The following is a 23,968-nucleotide window of genomic DNA, read 5'->3' on the forward strand; positions in this document are numbered from 1 at the left end:
TTCTAATGTGCAATAAAGTATAATAACTGTTGATCTGTTTTAAAATAATGTTTCAGAGATGATCTGTCTTGGTTGAAAGAACAAAATGAAAACATACATCCTGATTAAATGAAATATTACACTTACCCTAAATGTCCTATTTTGTACTATGGGAATGTTGAAATGAAAACATAAGGCTTTACAGATATAAAAATTATGATTCTCTAGTCCAAAAAAACTAGATGAGGTCAGAACACATATTAGTATAACAATAAATACAAACCAAAATTGAATAAAATATTTTCTTTGACCCCAGGAAATAAACACAGACATTGCTGAGATACTATGAAAATAAACAAAATGAATGTCATTAACTGAATGTCACATTTGTAAACCTTATAGTTACTAGAACTAAAATGAAAGTGATCTTCTGGTCTTTTTTTTAATAATGATAATTCTATTATTAAATATCAATTGAATAATATAAGTATTCGTTAAATAAAAAAGAACAAATGTTCACTTGCTTTGCTAGTAAAGAACCATTCATACTGACAAAGAAATAAAACAAAATAAGCATTTCATGCACAGAGGTATTATTATTATTACTTTTTGCATTATTTTTCAAGTTAGATATAGTTATTTATAATTCAATCCTGTAACTTCTTGGGAAAATTGCATTCAAATCACAAAATTATAACAAAAATTTTCACTCACAAATTATTCAAAATGTAGAGGTTTTGTTAATGAATTTTACAATTATTGTGATAGTTTTATTTTGTAAGTTATTTCAAGAAGATTTTAATTGTACATGTGCTGAAAGTTAGGTATATTGAATTTACTTGTACAATATCTAAGCTCTTTAATAACTTAAAATGATCATTAATGCAGTTTTATTTCATAAAAACAATTGCTACTTTTTCATATCAAGCTCCTTGCATAGAAGCTGCAAAATTTTAATGAAATGAAGCTCATGAACACTATTACTCATCTAGATTTTGAGATTAGAAGAATGTAATTTTCATATCTGTAATGCCTTATGTTTTTATTTCAATGTTGCATTTATAGAAATTGTTTTAGGATGCCATCGTGTGGTATAATGACTACATTCAAAAGGTAAATGCAGACAAATGTGGAATATATGCCAATTATAGCAATGCTATAATTTTCTTAATAAAATTTCATTCTGTTTAAGAATTTATGAAAGAATGAGAGAACAGATATCTCAGATGAGAGGACACATGCGGTTCTTTCATAACCAGGATACCTCTTTGTCTGCAAGGCTCATAAGGAGAAACAGATATTATAAAATCAAAATCGTGGAAACAACAGAGTTAGGCTGATTTATAAATCTTTCCCTTTACCAAATTTAAGTAATTGGATGAGGCCATCTGATACTGCCAATTTTTGAGAAAAAAATATTTTACTTTATCTGTTTGATTCTAAAGAATATAATTCTATGTCACTCAGCTACACTAAGAAGAGAGAACACAGAGAAAGAAACAAAACCATATTTTGATATTGAATGAAAAAGTACCTTTTCCTAAATATAAGAGTGCTGTATTTGGTGGAAACAAACAGAAAAAGGAATTAAATTCCTAGGATCTGGTGATTTACTTTCTGATTGATCAACAGTAAATCAATTGACTTAGTGGGTCTTAGTTTCCTTATCTGTCAAATAAGGAATTTGGATCAGATATATCTATGGTCTCCTCCAAATCAATAAACGTTCCATACTTTCATGTTCCCTGACACTTTAAAAAAACTTTATGAGCAATACCAACCATACATTAATAAATGAGTATTGAAAACCTATGGCAGAAATAAAGAAAAGACGTTGGGAACTGAAGCACAACTCAGTATAAAAAGGCAATAAAATTACATGATAAAATGTTTTCTAATCTATAATTATTATAGATTTCACAGAAGGCAAAGATGAACAATGAAGACTAGAAGACTCAGCAGCTTTGTGGAGACATGAAACTTGAATTGAATATAGATAATAGGATTTGGGTAGACTTGCATAAAAGAGCATTCAAAGTGAATAAGAGAGAATATACAAATGGAAGACTAACCAGTGATGGAAACAAACAAATAGAGACAGGGGCTTTGTATAGTAATCAAACATGTTCTATTTGACCTGAAGGATATTTTAATAAGGAAATTTCACACAAAAATCCATATTTTCAGCTTCTCTTGGAAGAGCAGATCTGACAACAATGGCTCATAGCACCTAAATGGCAAAAGCTAGTGAGGTTGACCCTTGATACACCCCATGCTTTCTCCAGTCTACCTCAATATGTAGAACTTTCTGATGTTTCCCCCACCTGGCCTGCTTTACACACTTATGGTATTTTTCTATGCCTCCAGGTATTAATTTGAATATGCAGCCCTTGGATATGGATCATATAAGACAAAGTGAAGGGAATGAGAACCAATTTAAGTGATTGGATGAGGCCATCTGATACTCCCAATTTTAGAGAAAAAATATTTTACTTCATCTTTTTGACTCTAAAGAATCTAATTCTATGTCACTCAAGTATTAATTTGAATATGCAGCCCTTGGATATGGGTCATACAAGACAAAGTGGAGGGAATTAGAACAGAAGATAGAAAATAAGCGAAGACAGTTAGTACTTTTAATGCCTCATAACAGTTTAAATGCATTTATTTTATCAAACCTAAGTTAAAGACTCTTGAAATAAGCATGGGAAATCATGTAATGTATATGTAAAATAAAGTATCCCAAATCTGGAAGCATTTATACTCCCTAATATTATAAAATGAACTTTGTATTAAAGCAAGAAGAAAATTACAATGTCTACTTTAGTCAATAAACTATTCTCTGTAGCTGCCTCATTTAATTCAAAATAAGAATAAAGAAACTGAGGATGGAATTGATCGAAATAAAAACAAAAACAAACTAATCATCTCACTGAACAGAGACTGTGCATATTTAGACTACATGACTTGCTAAGCCCTATCTGGATCAGAATCTTCCTCAGCTATTTTCATATGGGAGCCTTAATATTAAAAATAATCATTTTCCCAATTCTAGTACCGAGAATGAAAGTAGCTTAATTTGAATTACCCTCCCAGAGGTGACAAACTCTGGATAAAATATAAAAGCTAACTATTTAAGGCACTGGAGAGAAACCAAAAGTAGGCAGAAATTGAAGGGGATTGAATTCTTGAAAGAAAGGGAATGCAACTGGGTGATAATATAAACATTTATGTGACTTCACTTAAGGGAACACTAAAGTCTTCCCATATGCAGAATGGCTAATACTCAAGGAGAAACTTACAAGTGTATTGCTTTAGGTGTCAGAGAAGTTTGTGTCTTCTAGAGCAGATGGAAATTAACAGAGAAAGTCCCAGAAAACAGGACTTTCTATAACTAAGGGATTTTTCCTAAGACTAAAAGCTAAACTAAAAAGACCCTCCTAATGAAGTGAAAATAAAAGCTCTGTAAGTTCAAGGAGATCAGCCAAAAATTAAATTGCTAGCTATAACTAAAGTCATAACTCTTCACAGAAAGTTACTGGAATCCAAAGTCTCTACAATGTTCTTACATATGATATTATACAATAATAAGGAGGCTTTGATACGTTGAAGATGCTTACAGTAATACCTTAAACAACCACTAAATATAAAATAAAATAGAAGTATGACCAAAAAGGGGGGCAATAAAGAAAATAAAATGGAATAGCAAAACATTTCATTAATGCAAAATAAGATAGAAAAGGAGAAAGAGCAGGGGATGAAGAGATGCAACACAAAGGAAAAAAATAGAAAAATTTATATAAGCTCAATCATAGTAAATTTTACATTAAAGATTCCAATTAAAACAGAATGTCAAACTAGACTTTTAATAAAGCCTGTTGTCTACAAGAGATACTTTTTGTTTTCTTTGAGATAGAGTCTCATTCTGACACCCCCGTTGAGTGCAGTGGCCTGATCCTCGCACCTGAACCTCCCGAGTAGCAGGGACTACAGGCACATGCAACCATGCCTGGCTAATTTTTTAAAAATTTTATTTGTAGAGACAGGTTCTTGCTATGTTGCCAGGCTGGTCTAGAACTCCTGGGCTCATGCGATCCTCTTGCCTCAGCCTTCCAAAGTGCCAGGATTACAGGCATGAGCCATCACGCCTGGCCAAGAGATACATTTTAAATTAAAAGACATAGATAAGGTGAAAGGAAAAGAGAGGGGAAAAATATATGTATACACCCCCCCACACACACATATATATAAAGATAAGCATTAAAAATTAGTAGTATGGAAATATTAATATCAGACCAAGTAGAGTTTCAGACAAGGGATATTACCAGAATTAAAAAGATGTATTTCAAGTGTTTGATAGAACAAAAAGGCGATAGTGAAATCTACAACTATAGTTCAACATTTGTATAATCCTCTTTAATAGATAAAATTTTAAAATATAGACAATATAAAGAATATTTAATTATACTATCAACTACTTTGTCCTAATTTGACATATAGAACAACACACAAAACTGCAGAATGCATACCTTTTGCAAAGTGTACCTAGAGCATTTACTAATATAGGCCAAATACTAGAACATTTTAAAAGTTTAATCATTGGCCGGGCACGGTGGCTCACACCTGTAATCCCAGCACTTTGGGAGGCTGAGGGGGGCGGGACACCTAAGGTCAGAAGTTCAAGACCAGCCTGGCCAACTTAGTGAAACCCTGTCTCTAGTAAAAATACAAAAATTAGCCAGGTGTGGTGGCGGGCGCCTGTAATCCCAGCTACTTGGGAGGCTGAGGCAGAAGAATCACTTGAACACAGGTGGAGGTTGCAGTGAGCCGAGACTGCGCCACTGCACTCTAGCCTGGGTGACAGAGCAAGACTCTGTCTCAAAAAAAAAAAAAAAAGAAAAAAGAAAAACTGAAAAAATTTAATTTTTTAATTGAAATTTTACAAAGTATAATCTCTAATAAGAATGGAATTAAATTTGATGTGAATAAAATGACAGCTTAAAATGTCCAAATATTTGGAAAGTTAAAACACATATTTTTCAATGACCATGAGTCAAATAAGAAACTACAGAGAAAATAAAATATTTTACTGAGTTATGATAAACATACAACATCTCAAAGCAGAGTTTAGAGGGAAATTTATAGCAGTGAAGACGTATCTGAGGAAACGAATAACAGTTTTTAATTCAATGATCTAAGTTTCCACCTTAAAAAGCTAGAAAAGGAAAAAAAGTATATCCAAACTAAATGGAAGGAAAAATAAATAAAAGACAATAATATAAGGGAAAAAAGCAATAACTATGGAATAATGACAGCAAATTTTCACAATAAATATTTTCAAGGTCTAAGGGTTAGGCTAGGTTAAAAATCTACGTTTACAATTCAGTATAGCAGACTTGTTACATCATCATGGGTCTGGAAACAGCCACTTACAGAGCTGAAATGACAAGAAAATTCATATTGTGAAAATGTGGAGCTTTAGGTTTTCATCTAGATATATAAATAGTTCTCCCACTATGCAAAAAGCTTTGACCACCTTTGTATACCTTTATGAACTGGTCAAAATGCAAGATACAAAATGATGCGGTTTGTTTGCAAAATCTTCTTCACTTTTTTTTTTAAGGAATGTGCATTTTATTTGCAGAATAAATTTATTCATGACACTCCACTAAAATGTTTTCCCCAAAGAAAGTGACATTCTTCCCATTGTTTCCACGGCTCTAGCAAGCAAAAAGGGGTGTAACAAGTGGTCCAAACACTTTTTACTTTCTTATAGAACAACAGAAAACAAAAATAACTGCCTTCCCTGGTACTAAGTTGCACCAAATACAAATGCTGAAGAAGCACTTGGGCTAAAAACAAATTCTAATCTGATACATTAACCTCTCTGAAGAGAGAATATTGGCATCTAAGCTATTAATTAACTTCTGTTTATAAAGGAATTGTAAGAGAAAAGTAGAATGTAAATACTAATTAGTCTTATTATAATAATTATATTTTATCCTTATAATGTTATATAACCCTTAAGAAGAAATTAAGTTGTCATTTCAAGTATAATAAAGAATAAAAACTTTTGAGTGCCTACATTACAAAGTTACAGGATAACTTTTCAGGAGACAAATTTATTGCACTCAAGTGTAGCCTTAAGATGAATGCAGCATAGGTGACCATTTTAAAGGTTCTCACAGGTTGGCAGAATTTAAGAAAAGGAGAAAGAACTTGCAGGTCCCAAATAACCCCGCATTAACTGGCTATATTCCTGGAATTTTCCCATTCAAATTTATCCTGTTGGGTTAATAGCTTTTGGGCCTTCAAGAGATCTCCACAAAATTTTCACTATGGAAATAAAAACCCCTAAGACATTTTAAACAAATACCTCAAAAATCACTGGTTGAAGCTATCAAAGTGTAAAAGAGGTGGTTTGTGGAAAACAAGCACCATCAGAAGCGGGAAAGAGCTCTCCCATGTTTACCTAATTCACTTAGGTCTAATCTTGTAGGGAAGTAAAATGTTGCTTAGTTTTGCTGAGTTTTTAATATAATTACATTGAATTGTTTGTTACTAGAAATGTTGTGATAATAAGGAAAAGAGATGATTATCACAGAAATATTGTTATTTTGGGCACAGCAAATATCTTTTTTCTAAGTGTTTCCATCTGTTTTTGGTTTTGTTTTGTTTCTATTATAAACTCCTCCATAAAGTATGTGTGTGATTATTAAAGGGCAACTTCAAGAGTCTGATCTTTTAGGAATGTTGTAATTTTAAAATATGGATGTCATTTCATAAATGTTCCTCAAGTCTTATGATTCCAATCCCATCAAATGCATTGATCAAGTGTTGTCCTCATCAGGCTAGTAATGGTTTGCCAGGGAATTTCTGCAGTTCCAGAGGCTGAAACTAGGGCTGACAAATCACAGGGCTACAGATGCAAACTGAAATTTCAGTCACCGAGTGGGAAGGACAAATTTTTCAGTCACTGAGTAGAAGGACAAGTTTTAGCAAAGGAATTTTCAATAATTAGTATAAACCTAGGTCATTTTCAAGACCAGTTTTAAATCTTGAAGGGGAAATAAAAGGAATAAAAGAAACATCAGTTTAGTTCAGTCTTCATCTTTAGACCATGATCCTTTCTCTTTAATAGGCAAATTGGCTCTTGTCACTCCTCCTGGTTAAAACCCTCCAGTGACTTCCCTTTGCACTTAGAATAAAACTGGAACTCCTCATTTGGATGTATGAGCCCTACATGGTCTGGCTTCAATATGCGAACCTCACCTCCTTCCACGTTCCCCTCACTCACTACCCGGTAGCCACATTGCCCACCTTTTTAGAACTGCACATGGCAAGTGAGCCCTTTCCTTCATTTGGGCATTGTACTCACTGTTCCCTCTGCCTGTACTGTATGTCTACACTCTTTTTCACAAAGCAAGTTCATTCTCTTCCAGCAGGCTTCCACTTAAAAATCCTTTCCTCAAAGAGATCTTTCCTGGCTATCTAAATTAGAATTCTTCAATTACTTTCAATATTATCATCTGGTTAATTTCAACCATGGGACTTAAAACAATCTGTAATTACTTCCATTGCTTATTGATATATCTGTTACCTTTTTTAGGTTATAAGCTATGTAAAGTTGGGAAGCATATTTTTCTTGTTCGTCACCATATCTCTAGTTAGCATGGTGCCTAGCCTACAGAAGATATTTCAGTTATGTTTAGCTTCTTATTTTTACTATGATCCCAAACTTAACAGAAGCCACTCTGACAGCTAGACTGTCTTGTCTCCAATGTCAATTTGTTTTCTTCTTTTTCAAATCATGTGAAAACAGTGGAAGTAGTGAAAAGTGACCCGATTTTAGAAATATTTGGAAAGTAACAACTACATGATTGTCTGACAGATTGAATGTGTAATGTAGGTGATATAGAGTCAAAGATGATTTTAATATCTGAGTTAATGCAAGAATGAATTTTCCATTTACTGAGAAAATAATGAGGTGGGCAGGTTTGGGTGAGAGGAAGGGAGATGAGTTCAATTTTAGATATGTTAAATTTGAAGTATTTATAAATCCACTTAAATTAAAACAAATGTAGATAGTTGCATACCTGAGAATAGTACTGAAGGGAAGATCAGGCTGCTGAGGGACTACCAGAGAACAAAGTAAAATGTTTATCATTATGAACCTCACTAACTGGATTAAGGAATGATTGATTCCACTTTTCATCCAGATGCTGCAGCAATGTGCATCCAGAGCCTCGTCTACTCAGGTTTGCCTAGGTTGAAATTCCATGGGATTAATTTAAACAAGATCTTTGTTTTCCATAAGCCCATTACTACCCCTGTTATACAGAGCAGGTCTTAAACATTTGCTGAATTTGTAGTAAATGTTTCTCCTTCACCTTACCTTCTGCTTTAAAAACACTAATTTGAGTGGTTATGAAATGACTGTGCATAAAATGGAACTGTGTGACTTTTTTAGAGGACAATGTTGCCTTGAGTTTTCTGTCCCTAAGGACCTGACCCTTAAAATTCTATAAGGACATGGAATAATTGGTTATTTGCATATGTCTCTTTTTTCTTTTTTCCCTTTGTGTGTTGTTCAGAATCAGATAATGTATTCCTTGGACTATCTTGGCAGTTTATGAGCCTGAATCAATCAGTTAATTTGTAAGCATGGCACAGGATTTATGTGTACAGCTATAAATGAACATAGTTATTTCTCTATTTTAAATACAATAATCACTTTAGACAGTATACTTTTAATTAATTACTGCAGATTTTTGTACTAGTTTGCATCTTAAATATGAGCATTTCACAATCCTCTATTAAAACTCTGCTTTGAGATGTAGAGCTGTGGAGCACCAATCAGGAAAAACATAAATATAGAGGACATATTTTAATATAGCTACTTGAGCACAGGAAAGTGGTTTTCTTGTAAATTTTAAATATCGTGCTTTCAAAGAGAGATGTTGATGTGGGAATAGAAGACAGCAAAGCTGCAGAATTGAAAATAATACAAAAATTGCCTTTATTATTCAGAATTCCCCAAAGAAACAAAACCAACAGGATATGAGTAGGTGTACACAAACATGTATATACATAGAGAGAGGAATTGACTCATGTGATTGTAGAGGCTGCTGATAATTCCCAAGATCTGCAGTTGGCAAGCTAGAGACCCAGGATTGCCAATGTATAGTTCCAGTCTGAAAGCTCACAGGCTGAAGACCCAAGAGTCTGTTTCAATTCGAGTCTGAAGACAAGAAAAGACTGATGTCCCAGCTTACCCAGTCAGGCAGAGGAGTTCTGCTTTACTCGCAGAAGGGTTAGCCTTTTTGTTCTATTCAGACCTTCAACTGATTGGACAAGGGCCACCCAAATTAGGAAAGGCAACTTGTCTTACTCAGTTTACTAATTCAAATGTTGATCTCATCTAATAGCACTCTCACAGGCACACCCATAATAATGTTTGACCAAATACTTGGATGCCCTAATGCCCAGGCAAGTTGACACATAAAATTAGCCATCACATTGTCACATAAATATGATAGGGCACTTATTTTCATACAAGAAACTATTTTTCCTCAAAAAAATTAACAATGAAATTAATTCTTATTCATGTATACCTTCTTTCCTCCCAAGAGTGTCACTTTGAACCATTAGAGTGTTGCTACATCTCTTTGAAAATTATGGGAGTTTTCCATAACCAAACTGGAAGAGAAGACATCTTGAGTTCTTATACTAAGTCTGATTCCCAGCTCCCTAACTCCTGAGTGATCTTAGGACAAGTCAGTTAAACTTGTGAAACCTTAATTCCTCAAATACAAGAAGGACATTGGACCGAAGGTCTCCTATGGCTCTTCCATGGGAATGACTCTTTAACTGGTGATAGCTCCCTTCTCTACTACTCTGTTTGGACCCCTCATAGGTGGAAGTGAACTCCCCAGCTTTTAGCCTAAGAACAAGTCCTTGTGGCGATCATGATGGTTAGGGGAGCAGAGGAGGAAAAGCAACACCATCTGCTACCTGAATTGTTTGCACTGACCATAGTAGGAAGAAAAATCGTTCTAAAGTACCCAACATGTCCGAAATACACATTCTTTTTTTCTTTTTTTGAAAGTCTTGATATGTCGCCCAGGCTGAAATGCAGTGGCATGATCTCAGCTCACTGCAACCTCCACCTCCTGGGTTCAAGCAATTCTCATGCCTCAGCCTCCTGAGCAGCTGGAACTACAGAAGTGCACAACCACGCCCTAATTTTTTTTTTTTTGCATTTTTTGGTAGAGATGGGGTTTCACCATGTTGGCCAGGCTGGTCTGGAACTCCTGTCCTCAAGTGATCTGCCCTTCTCGGCCTCCCAAAGTGTTGGGATTACAGGCGTCGAGCCACTGTGCCCTGTCCTAAATAGGCATTCCTATACTCACATAATTATACAAAACTAAACCATGCTTTTTTATTTCTTTTTTGTTATTTTATTCAAATGTCTACTCAGGATTTGGTCAAGGGGAGGAGAAGGAAGTATGAAAAGTGAAGGAACCTGGTCAGTTCAACAGTGCTGTCCACAGGTGTGGCCCAAATCAGACTTGCATATCCAATTCTTTGAATTTTCTTTTCACTAAAATATAGAGGGTGTTTATTGCTCTGAGCTAGTTTCACCATCCGTAACTCTCTAAGTTTTCTTCCAAGACTGTGATAACCACAGTAATGTTCTGTGGTACCAGTTATACAAGACTAGAAGTCTACTGTCTAGCATATCTTATGAATAAAAGTGGATGTTAAATTGACCTATTTTTTTCCACCAACCTTAAATTTTTGTTATTTTTGTTGGCTTTGTGTGTTTTGTTTTATGGAGTTGTTTGTTTTGTTTGTTTTGGAGGCAAGCCTGTTTTCCTCAGATGGTTAAATCTAGTATTTTTAAAATCTACTTGAGTTCGAACAGATTAATATATTTTATGGTTAATTTCACCCTTCACCATTTTACTCCCCAATAGAATCTAAATGCAAACGGACTGAGAAAACAGTATTAGAAGTAGTTGTCCACTGGAGTAAAAATATGGTAATTATCCCAGTTGTGACTCCCCAAGACAGCCAAATAGGATCATTCAAATCCTAAAGGGAGTTTCAGGGGTCTCAAATACCCACTTTGGCTGTCTACATCAATCAAAGTAACTACCCTCTTTTCCAATTCTCATTCATGCTGTAACATATAGCCGCAATTACAGGTGAAATATAAGGAATCACTTTCTGACAGTGAGGGTTGTTCAGCAACACAGCATATAAACAATGAATCATTTCCATTTCTGATAATTGGAAACCCCATCGAGTCAGGGTTGGATTAGATGCATCTCTGACTGTGGGAAGGAGAGAAAGTTCCTTATTGAAAACTCTTTTAGTACTTTCATTTATTTAAGTATATTATTTCCTAAATATGTAGTGTTCTGTCTATATATTCTCCAAAAAAAGCAATTATATTTTTCTTTTTTTATATCTTCCAGCCAAATTACCACTCTCTTGGGCCTATAACTTTATCATACTCCTGAACATATTTGACCAAGTGGTAATCAAACTTTGAAATACAAGGCTAAAGTTACTGCTTACTGAGCCAGGGGTGGAAGAATTTATAGTACTACTACTCACTGGGTCTATCTTGGCTCATGTGTAATAGTGATTGATTTCTAGCATGCAGAATTTAGAGATTTTTCACTATTTTCACAACATTGGGATTATTAATAGAGTAGTACCTGAAACTGAACAATATAGGGGAAGGGGAAAAGAGAGGTTATGAATTATTTTATGTGACTTTTTAATTCTTTTGATATGCATGCACTTGTCACAACCTCTCCTTGCTTCATAACAGTATGCATAACGTGTGGTTGATTCTTTGGCCATCTCTATGCAGAATTCTGTGTGACAGCAAGTGCTACATGATGACTGGGAATGTGATGATGATTGCTGCTGCCACTTCCACAACTACTCTACCTCCACCATCTTCACCACCACTACTGCAATATACTGTTAGGCTGATAATAAATCTGGAAAGTTTACCCTGGGTTAATCCAACTCATACTTGACTAAAATGCCTCAGAAGCCAATATGCAGAATATGAACATGGAATTGCTGACTCAGGTTCTCAGAGTGGAGTTAATTGCCCCTCCTAAGCTCATGAGCCGTGTCACCTTGCTGACTCTTAACAGGCTTGACTCTCCCAGCCAGAAATAGTTTCAACATGGAAGTTGTCCAAGTGCCAAGTAGATTTGCCATATATTGTTCTTTCTGTATTTAATTTATAGACAGATAGTGAGCATTACTGGAATAAGACCCTCAGGCATTTGAGAATTTGTGAGGATGAGTATGTCAGATTTCTATTTTTTTTAAACACATAGCCTTTAGAGAGAGACCTGGAAAATCATTGCTGCCTGCATGGCATGCCATTTCTAATCCAGCAAGAAAAGAGGCAAGGAAAAACTATTATATGTGACTTTTTTTCTATGATTTACTTATCACAAGCTCTCTTTGCTTGATATCTGTATGCTAATAGGTGGTTGACTTGTCAGCCAACTGTGTTCAGAATTCTGTGTGACAATGTTGGCTTGCTTACATAAATGGTTTAGTAAAATTTCCACGCTTAAGATAGGCATTTTTCTTTAAGCAAATAGTTTCATGAAGGAAAAAATCCCCAAGGGGATCACTTGACATTAGTTCTGGCTCAACAAGACTCAGGTTAGTGAACTATTGTGAACAGCCAAGAATTTACTGACATATCACTTCAGATATGATGGATGCTTAGCAATTACTGATCATATATTGCACTGACAGAGTTGGCACTGAAAGTGGAAGCTGTTCAGAATGATAAATGGATATGACAATTTATTAAAGACAGAAGGCATGATTAGTGTTGGATGCAGATGCATCCTTTAAAAAAGGAGGTACGAAATGAAATAAAAACAAAATTTTATATATATATAAAATATATAATATATATACATACACACACACATATATATCTTGGGAGGTAATAAAGATATTCTTGAACATAAATGTCACACAATTTTTAGACAATCATGGTGTCTCCACTTCTCCTGACTAGTACCTTCCTCGTGCCCTGCTTCTGGTCATTAGTATTCCTCATGGAGTCCATATTGCAGAGCGCCTCAATCCTGTTTGGAGCATCTTTTGAGTCTGTTCTAACACTTCTGATTTCACTGTAGCCCTTGACATGAACATTTTCATGTAAAGTCTGGTCAAGTTGTTTGTGCTGTTTCCCTTTCACGAATGAAAATGAAGTACTAGGACTAAATGTGCTATGGAAAGAGAGTAATCCCCTAAATATGCATATATGCTTTGTTTATTGGATAAACTGATTAAGGAGATACACAATGCCACTGCTAATGATATATATATATACACACACATATATGCAAAAATAATTCATAAATCTTATTTAAAAAATTTTTTTTGGCTAGTCATGGTGGTTCATGCCTGTAATCCCAAGACTTTGGGAGGCTGAGGTGGGAGGACCAGTGGAGGCCAAGAGTTCAAGATCAGCCAGGGCAACACAGCAACACTTTGTCTGTACAAAAATAAAAATAAAAAAATTAGCTAGGTGTGGTGGTGTGTGCCTGTACTCCTAGCTACTCAGGAGGCTGAGAGGCAGGAGGATCTCATGGGCCCAGGAGTTTGAGTCTGCTGAGTTATGTTTGTGCCACTGCACTCCAGCCTGGGCAATAGAGCAAGACCATATCTCCAAAACAAACTGTGATAGACTAGTAAAATTTTACAAACACCTGTAAATCTGTCAATTAATCAGAGAAGCCATTAAATTTTGCTTCTCAGTAATAATCTGCCTTCAAGATTTCTTGGTATTTTGATATGTGTAAATGTTTTATTAGAGAATATAAATTCATTTCTGTTGTATATACATAAATATATATTATATATGGTATATAATATTACCGCCCTTCCCATGTAATGCATTTAATAAAACACTTTAAAAATGTTTTATTAGGTTTCTACTATAAGTTCTTTAGAAATATCATACACACATATGGGAATGACTCCTGTTGTCACCTACATTCAGCGAACACAATGTACGCTCAGGGATGATGAAAAATGAAGATTCTATCACTATGTGAATGGGTAGATTTTAGGAAAGCCTTTATCTGTCCTTGAAATCAACATCTCCATACACTTAAAATATTTAAAGCATTACTATATTATATTTTAAGGTTATCACAATCTTTTATAAATTTTTCTTCAGTTTTTATAAATCCTCTTGTATTTTCTTCTAACTCTCTGGTTGTTCCTAAGGCTTGCTTTGTTTTTTGCTTTTATATCCTTCTCCTTTTTCCATACATTTAATGGTGACATTCCTCAAAATTCTACCAGAGGCCTGTTTCTCATGTTACTGTGTTCCTTTCTTCCCAAGGAAATGTTGCTTGTGCCCATGACTTTAATCGTCACATTTATTCAAATGACTCACAGCCCAGGCTTCTTTCCTGAACTACAAAACTTTGAAACTCACTGCCTACTTAATATCTCCACTGAAAGAACTCAAAAGCAGTACCACAAATTCAACACGTCCAAAGCCAAACCCACAATCTTTTCCTACCCCCGACTTTGCCTTGTCCTCTTCCATCATTCTTTGTCTTAGTGAATGACACAACTATTCAACCAGTTGCTTGGCCTGGAATAAAAAAAAGCACCTTTGGTATTTTCATCTCCTTCCTGTCACCCTTTTATATTTAATGATCACCAAATGCTATTGCTCTTTATTCCAAGTATTATGCAGTTTATTCACCTGCTTTCCATTTCTATTGCCACTAATCTAGTGCATGCTATATTGAATGGCATATTTCATGTTCTCCCTACCTAACAAAGCCAACAATGGCAATAACAAAACAAATTTACAAGAAAACACCAAACAACCCTATCACAAGGTGGGAAAAGGATATGAACAGACACTTCTCAAAAGAAGACATTTATGCAGCCAACAAACATATAAAAAAAAGCTCATCATCACTGGTCATAGAGAAATGCAAATCAAAACCACAATAATATACCATCTCACACCAGTTAGAACGGCGATCATTAAAAAGTCAGGAAACAACAGGTGCTGGAGAGGAGGTGGAAAAATAGGAACACTTTTACACTGTCGGGAGTGTAAATTAGTTCAACCATTGTGGAAGACAGTGTGGAGATTCCTCAAGGATCTAGAACTAGAAATACCATTTGACCCAGCAATCTCATTACTGGGTATACACCCAAAGGATTATAAATCATTCTACTATAAAGACACATGCACATGTATGTTTATTGCAGCACTATTCACAACAGCAATGACTTGGAGACAACCCAAATGCCCATCAATGACAGACTAGATAAAGAAAATTTGGCACATATACACCATGGACTACTATGCAGCCATAAAAGGGAATGAGTTCACGTCCTTTGCAGGGACATGGATAAAGCTGGAAACCATCATTCTCAGTAAACTAACACAGGAACAGAAAACCAAATAACACATGTTCTCACTCGTAAGTGGGAGTTGAACAATGAGAACACATGGGCACAGGGAGGGGAACATCACACACCAGGGCCTGTTAGGGGTGGGGAGTAAGGAGAGGGATAGCATTAGGAGAAATACCTAATGTAGATGATGGGTTGATGGGTGGAGCAAACCACTATGGCATATGTATACCTATGTAACAAACCTGCACACTCTGCACATGTATCCCAGAACTTAAAGTATAATTAAAAAAAAAAAGAAAAATGATATTAAGTAATTATTATACCAACTTATAATACTATATTAATATATTGGAATATTATATTTATAGATTATTTTATACTATATTCATTTATGTAATAATAATAAACTTTTTGTGCTTTCTTTGTGCCAGGTACTGTAATAAACACATTTACTTGACTACCTAATTTCTCATAAGCAACCAACAACGAAGGTGTTATCATTACATCACTTTCTATACGAAGACATTTAGGTTTAGAGAAGATAACTTACCAAAGTCACTTAGCTATAGTACTTCACATTTCTGATTATGTCACAACCTCAAACACAAACACGTACTCATTACCTTCCACTCCTCACTCTACCACACAAAACACATTTAATGCTTACTGCGGTTCCTAAGATAAAATGGAAAATCCTGGTCACCTCTCCTTCTGTGGTCTTCATGAGCCAGCCATACCACTGGTTTTTAGTTCCTTAAATGCTTCATGGTCCCTTGCACCATAGTAACTTGCACATTCTGTCCCTTCTGTTTGGCATATAGCCTCCCTTCCCTGAACCCTCCCTACCAGTACATGCCTTCATACATCATGTACCTCTCCCTCAGGACACATCACTATTTATAACACAATGTAGTTCTCCTCTGTCACACTAATCATTACAGAGATTTAATACATTTTTTGCGTAATTTTACATGAATATGTGTGGTTTTAATTAACATCTATCTCCTACATTTTATTGAAAGTTCCATTGTGGAAGAAGTATAATTTTTATTCAGTACTATATCTGAGACATTTTCTTTCATAGTATCTGGCCTATATTAGGCATTCAATAAATAATTATTGAATAAATAAATTTATGGAAAAGTAAACTATTTGGGTGCAAAGTTCCAAATAACTTTTGGTGGACAACCAACATGCTAGAGTCACGAGCAGTAGTTCTAGACAACAATCCAATCAATCATGCAGTTGGGCATGGTTTTTTTTTCTGTATATTCCCAGAGCCTACCACAGTGACTTCACACAGAAGTATTCAATTAATGCTTACTGAAGGAACACATCACCTCTATTAGGTCTGTTTCTTGCTTATATTTAAATCCATAGCAAGAGACCACTATAAGAAGGCTGAGTTACTTGGAAACATCAATTTCCCTGACAGGCAGACAGAAATCTGAAAACTTCTGCCCTGGATACTAACACTTTAGAGAGTTTACATTCTAATTAAGCAGTTAATGCATGTTTATCAACTACTGTAAAAATATTTCATCACAAGCTCAACAATCCCCCTTTCTTTGAAAGAGCAAAGAGAACATAAAAAACAAAGCACAAAACAAAAACATGTAGATCTTGTTGTTGTTTTCTGTTGTATTATTTTTATCTTCCCAAAGTGCTGTCATTTTAATTCTAATTGATCTGTATTTGAAATATAGAATGCTTTTAAATCTCACCAAGATCATTTAAATACCTGTGTTGTTTTTAAGATTCTGCATCACATCGTGTTACTATGAATGGAGAAGTCCTAGGGTTGATGATTGTAGTAAAGCTAGACACTCGTCATATAAGCATAAAGCTATGGCAGTGAAAGTGGAAGCTAAAGCTATTGCCCACTGATGACACCCATAATTCCTGCTCAGACCAAGGTTCTGTTTCACCAATGGAAAGACAGGAAAGGAGGGAAGATGTAACAGATAGATGGAAATTGATTTATCTCCAAGGCAAGTTTGCAGATAAACTGAGTTACATATTGTAAATAGATGTATGAAGCATAGTTCTGGCATTAACAGTTGGATTCAACCTCTAAGCTTCCAATAGCACTTCAATGTCAACAAAAGCAAAAATGAATAAGTGGAATTACATTAAACTAAAAACAAAACTTCTGCAAAGTCAAGGAAACAATCAACAGAGTGAAGAGATAAGCTATGGAATGGGAGAAAATAACTGGAAACCATATATTCAATAAGTGGTTAATATTTAAAATATATAAGAAACTCATACAACTTAATAGCAAATAAAACCAAACAAGAACAAAACACAAGAACACCAAAAAAGGGGAAAAACCCAAGTAACCCAAGTAAAAAGTCAACAAAGGAACTGAATAGACATTTTTCTAAGGAAATCACACAAATGGCCAACAGGTAGGTATATGAAAAGGTTCAGAACATCACTAATCATCAGGGAAATGCAAATCAAAACTACAGGTATTAACTCATACTTGTGAAGATGGATATTAAAAAAGACAAAATACAAAAGATAAGTGTTGATGGGGATATGGAGAAAAGGGAATGCTTATACATTATTGGTGAAAATGTAACTTGGTATATCTATTATGAAAAATAGTATGGAAGTTCCTCAATAAATTAGAAATAGAACTATCATATGATATGGCAGTTGTATTCGGTTGGTGCAAAAGTAATTACAGTTTTTGCAATTACTTAAAAAAATTGCAAAAATTGCAATTAGGTTTGCACCAACCTAATATTTTGAGTATATATTCAGAAGAAATAAAATCAGTATGCCAAAGAGATATCTGCACTCCCAATCTCTGAGCATTTTAACACTTTAACTGATCTAAAGCCAATGATCCAACCCATTTATTTAAACTCAATTATTTCACAAAGGCTCAATAAATAGAAGCCCACCTCTGAGGAACCATTCAATGTTCTTTATCTCTCTGAAGCTAACAACTGTGACCAGAAATGCTGACAATCAACATTTTCTTTCATACTATGTCTTATCACCATACCCCTGAAATACATGTCTGGCATAGTCAAAACCAGAAATGAATTGCTTTTAAATTAAATAACTAGAAGCAGGAAGGGAAACATAAAATAACCAAAAAGGAAATCATCATGAACCCGTATGTTCTCTTGAAAAGTTGCCAGTAGCAATTCACAGCTTAAAAAAAAAGCACAAAAATGTAAACCTTCCACTTATTAGTTATCACAATCTTACTAAGAATTAAATATTATATTCTAAAGAAAATAAATATTTTAGAACATCTAGTAAATTATGGAACAAAAGGATAAGCAACTGACATGTCCAGGCTCTTTATCTACCTTCTTTTTCTGTATCCTCAAGACAAATCTTAGAGCAATGTATAGCTTTTTAATTTTTAAATATTAGAAGCCTAAGGCTCAGAGAAGCTAAGTAACTTATTTTAAATCAATCAGAAAAAAACCTATAAAATAAGCATATTTCACATAGTGTGAAGGAAGCACAGACTTTTTACTTTTTTTCCTTCATGAAACAGAACAAGACAGATTGGTTTAAGGCGTTTTACTTAGGCATCCTAGGGGCACGGTCAAGCCCAGACAATATTAAATAAGAGGCCAAGTCTATTTTGGGGGCCCTCTTCTATTTAAGCTCTCTCTATATGTACTTACTAGACTTACTAGAAAGTGACTCTTCTTTGATATAAATTTCCTAAAATTAAGTAGAGAGGTTCAAGGCCTAGAAAAAATAAGTTCCTTAATGAAAATCAAGTTCTAAAAATCATAAGGCAGAAAATGAAAAAGAATTGTTTGTTTGAACATATTTTTAAACAATTGCTCAAGGCTTAGGTATCAGATAAAGTTCATATGAGGGAGAAGAAAACAGCACAGTGAACACGAGAGTCAGAATGCCTTTGTTTAAATTCAAATTTCTGAACTTATTGTTGCAAATCCTTGCACTAATTAACCTCATCAAAACTCAATATCCATGTCTATAAATGAAGGAAATAATGATAACTCCATCTAAGGGTAGTGCTTCACATAGTGCCCTGCTTATAAAATGCACTCCCATGGGGTGGCAAACAAAATTGATCATCTTGGATTGTCTGGCAACGTGCTACCTAGAACTCAGGGTCTTAAGAATCTCCCATTTTGTGGAGTTTCTTCTCCTGAACCCAACTTCCCAATGATTCAATGCTTTCTTTACAGCCATTAAGAGCACCTCTTAAGGCCTCCAGGTTCTGGGCAGCTGGCATTTCCATCATCCCTTCCCTTAGATGATACCTAACTGATTGATGATGGTTTGATAACAGAGCCCAAAACATTTATTTCTCCACTGAAAAGGAGTTTACACTCTTATAAGAAGGTAGAGTAGCAGTCAGGCACTCTCCCTTTGAGATACAAACCCAGTGAATGTCCAAATGCTTCCCCAAACTCCAGCACCCCTAATCAATGGGATAATTCAAAAGGTAAACCATGTACTTCTTTCTGCTAACGGCTGACTTCTAAGCCTCTCCAATAAAGCCTATTCCTAACCTATTTCATGGGGCATTACAGCACTTACCTTTCCCATCTTTCCACCATTCAGTAAATGTTAGCTACTCCTGCTTCTACTACTAGGGCACCAGCTCCTTTTATAAAGGAAGCTGCAGAGGAGGAGCACTAGCCTTGGGTATGCCCTTCCTGTAAAGTCAGCTGTGTAAAATCTTCTGCCTAAATGACAACAAATGTTCTCAGTTCATTCTTACTAGCACTACCTGGGCTCTCTTCCAGGTGCTAGTTTGATGAATATTCTTTAACATAAAAATTTGAACAAACTAAGCATGAATAAAGTTTTGTTAATGTTCTCCTAGTCTTTATATATATGCAAATAATTAGTTGTTTATGAGATTTTAGAGATTCGAGGCATAAGCTTAGAAAATACACTTATGAGAAACCTCAGAAGTAAGAAAGTATAGATGTGGGAATTGGGTTTTTAAAATTTGATCTTCATAGTTCTAAATTCTCAGCCTTAAGGTAAACTTGAGATCGTTTTACTGACAAATAGAGAAGAGAGAAATACTATGCTTTGAAGTAGAACTATTATATACCTATTTTTTTGGTCTATAACTTTTATGATAAAGAACCACAATGATTTTTTTATATTTTTAAAAAAATGCTGAGGGGCAAAAAGAGCATGCATCCAACAACATGTTCCACTAGCTTAAAGAAAAGTAAAAAAAATTCAACATGCAAAAGCAAAATGATCAATTTTCTTCTGAAAAATTACATAAAGAAAAAAAGTCAAACCTGCAAGCCATTCAGAGCAAAACATGTGTTTATAGACATATTAAAGACAAAATTATTTTTAAAAACAATCTATAGGCTACAAACACAAGGAAATATTTTTTGGAAAAAATTATGGGTCATAAGATGTAGCAGATACTTCATTAACAAGTAAGTTCTCATCCTCTCCTTTCTAGAAAATTTTCAGATTTTCACACTGAAACAAGCATGCTCTAGTCCTCCCAGACAATAAAGAAACATTGTCTTAATTTTCCTGTTCTCTGCCCTTTTAAATGTGCCCCACCTTCTATAGGAGTCCTTATATGTTGGCTTCTTGCTGTCTTTCACATTTCCACTTGTTGAAAACACAAAATGGAGATATCTAGGCACACTAAATGAGGAATCGGTGATGTGGCACTATGAATAAAGACCTTTCAGGGATGAAAAAGAACTGTACGATTTAAATTATGTCTTTGTATTTAGACCTGTGGGGTTTCAGCATGCTCAGGTGTTGATTCACTCTATCAATTCGATTTGGGAGCCTAGAAGCTGGAGAAGAACTAACAAAGGGAGCTAGCTATGGAACTTTTGTTTAGACAGAGAATCAAGCAAAAAGGATGAAACACAATTTCCTGAAGTTAATGTTTAGTCAACCAGAGAAATTTCTTCAATGCATAGCTTAGATTTAAATTTGCTTTTACACAACTTACAAAAAAGCAGGTATAATCCATACTCCCAATAAGAAAGGAAAGACTGTTTAGCCAGGCCTGATCTAGGCTTGTCTTGTTGTCACCAAGCTGTAGCTCCATTCCATTCACCTCTGTTTTACCCAGAGATTAGCCCCTAACTAGAGCTGACAGTATGCACAACTGCAGGGAGTCCCATTCACATAGACTATGTGAATGGTGCAGTGGGAATGCTGCTCCATGAAACAACACTGAGGTAACTCTTGCTAGAGGAAGTATCAGCTTGCTGTGCTGCTGAAGCATTCTCATTCGGGGAGGAGACATTCTAATTTTAATTGCTAGAGTCTGCAATGAACTGTGAAAAACTGGATAAGCAGACAGCATTTTTTCTAAGACCAGTGATGTATGATTGCCATTTATTTAATGAACTGCAGGCTCTGAAAGAGAAGTTTAATTTACTAATCCCTCAAAGCCCACAGGACTTTTTTGTCTCACTCTTCTCTGACTTTGCATATTGTTTTTCCCTTCTCCCTAACCCTGTGCACATCCTTTTACTTGTACCTTTCATCCTCAGTATGTCTCTTCCCTCATATCTTTTCTCTTTCCTTTTATCTTTTAACTTTATTTCGCTTATTGCTCTTATTTCTCCATTTGCTATTTTTTCACATATTTCCTCTATGTCTACTCTCTCTCTCTCTCCCCTCTCTCTCTCTCTTTCATGTCTTGTGTCCCAGCAGGCAATATTGATCTCCATCTGGCTTTTTATCATCATCTGTATACACTTTCCCTTGCTTTTTCTTAATCTGCTTTTGTTAACATTGATTTTTTTTCTATTTTTCCAGTTTATTTTTTGCTATCCCTTTCTTCAACTGTCCATGACACAAAACCAAAGTACACTTTAACGTCCTCTCTGTGGCTCCAGATGAATTATTCCTCCATGTCTGTCCTTTGGAATATACAGAACACATCTGGAGACTCTACATGCCAATACCCAGGCCAATCAGAACTGCCATTTTCATCGTATCTTGATTGTGTTACAATTTTACAAAAATGTATGAAATATACTGAAGTATTTTTGCAATATTTATTTCTGCACACAAGACTACTAAAGCCAGGCTGTGTGATCCTTAACCCCAAATCTATATGTCTTCCTCACTGATTTTAGAATTCTTGAAAAAAAATGCTTAAAACGATTTCAAAACTCAAGCATTTTTCTGTTGACTGTGTACACAAAGGAAAGCCTGCCCATCAGCCTTGCTGCACTCAATTATTACAGCTGCAATAAAGTGTGCCTTTTGGCAGCAACACTCATATGATTTTGGAACTTAAATAATGATTTAGACAAATGCCAAAGAAGAAACTTTCCCACATGATTTAGCACCTTCTTCAAGAAATTAGCAAATGAACCACAAAATAGACCAAAGAAGTAACAAACTCATACAAATAAGCACAAAAATACATGAGTTAGAATCTAGAAGCTGGTTCATTGAAAAAAAAAACAAATAAAATAGTTTTAGCATCTAGCTAAACTAGCTAAGGTGAATAAAAAGAACAAAATTCAAATACACAAAATAAGAATTGGTTAAGGGCAGAATAATACAGAAACAGAAAGAATTACAGGACCACAATGGACTACATTGTTCAATTATGGCCAAATAAATTCTGAAAAATGGGATGAAATAAATAATATTCAAAGAAAATATAATTTTTAAAAATTGACTTAAGAAAGAGAAAGATCTAAATAGACTGATATTCAGGATTGATATTCTAGATGATTTTAAGGAAGGACTTGCAACAATCAAAACAGAATGTAGCCGTACATGTGCATTTGGGCTGAATATCAATCTTGTCAACAGCCATGGAAAAAATAAAAATTTGACAAAGAACTACTTTAGAAGAAGCATAAGGTACTGACAATTAATGTTCAACATCACTAATCATCACAGAAATTCAAATTAAAATGACAATGAGATATCATCTCATCCCACGTAAACTGGCTTCTATTCAAAAGACAGGTAATGAGGAATGTTGGCGAGGATGTGGAGAAAGGGGAACACTCATGGATTGTTGGAAGAAATATAAATTAGTACAGCCACTATGGAGAACAGTATGGAGGTTCCTCAAAAAAACAAAAACAAAACCACTGTATGTTTCATCAATCCCACTGTTGGGTATATACCCAAAAGAAAGAAAATCAGTATATCAAAGGAATATTGCACTCCCATGTTTATCACAGTACTGTTACAATAGCCCAAATTTGGAATCAACCCAAATGTCCATCAATAGATGAACAAATCAAGGAAATGTGGTATATATACACAATGTAATATTATTCACCTATAAAAATGAATGAAATCCTGTCATTTGCAACAACATGGAGGGAACCAGAGGATATTATGTTAAATTAAATAAGCCAGGCCAGAAAGACATATACTACATGTTCTCATTCATATTCAGAAGCTAAATAAATATTGAACTCATGGAGATGGAGAATAGAATGATGGCTACCAGAAGTCAGGAGGAGTAGTGAAGAGTGAAGAGGGAGGGAGGGATAAAGAGAAGAGGGTTAATAGTTTTATATATATATATATATAT

The 23,968-nt window shown here is 34.9% G+C and overlaps 1 protein-coding gene and 1 long non-coding RNA gene across 14 annotated transcripts in view; one reads left to right on the plus strand and one right to left on the minus strand.

The window, feature by feature from the left end:
- Positions 1-4,359, plus strand: part of LOC129059493 (uncharacterized) — a 36,706-nt gene extending 32,347 nt beyond the window's left edge. The window contains exon 3 of the long non-coding RNA XR_008525434.2: positions 1,894-4,359. This is a non-coding gene — a long non-coding RNA (uncharacterized LOC129059493). The remainder of the gene's footprint in view (positions 1-1,893) is intronic.
- The window catches only part of TMEM232 (transmembrane protein 232), a 332,283-nt gene that overhangs the window by 95,761 nt on the left and 212,554 nt on the right, over positions 1-23,968 (minus strand). The window contains exons 15-16 of one of the 13 annotated variants that reach the window (XM_054555804.2): positions 14,576-14,650; positions 5,256-5,416 (exon numbers count right to left, since the gene is read on the minus strand). The exons of 9 other annotated variants lie outside the window; for them this stretch is intronic. In XM_054555804.2, coding sequence (XP_054411779.2) covers positions 14,614-14,650 — 37 coding nt within the window. In that variant the 3' untranslated portion in view covers positions 5,256-5,416; positions 14,576-14,613. Of the gene's footprint in view, positions 1-5,255; positions 5,417-13,010; positions 13,538-13,971; positions 14,651-23,968 lie in introns of those variants that run through there. 3 more of the 13 variants (XM_054555803.2, XM_054555801.2, XM_054555802.2) reach the window with 3 other exon arrangements.

This window comes from Pongo abelii, chromosome 4 (genome assembly GCF_028885655.2).
Source record: "Pongo abelii isolate AG06213 chromosome 4, NHGRI_mPonAbe1-v2.0_pri, whole genome shotgun sequence".
NCBI classification, from domain to species: domain Eukaryota; kingdom Metazoa; phylum Chordata; class Mammalia; order Primates; family Hominidae; genus Pongo; species Pongo abelii.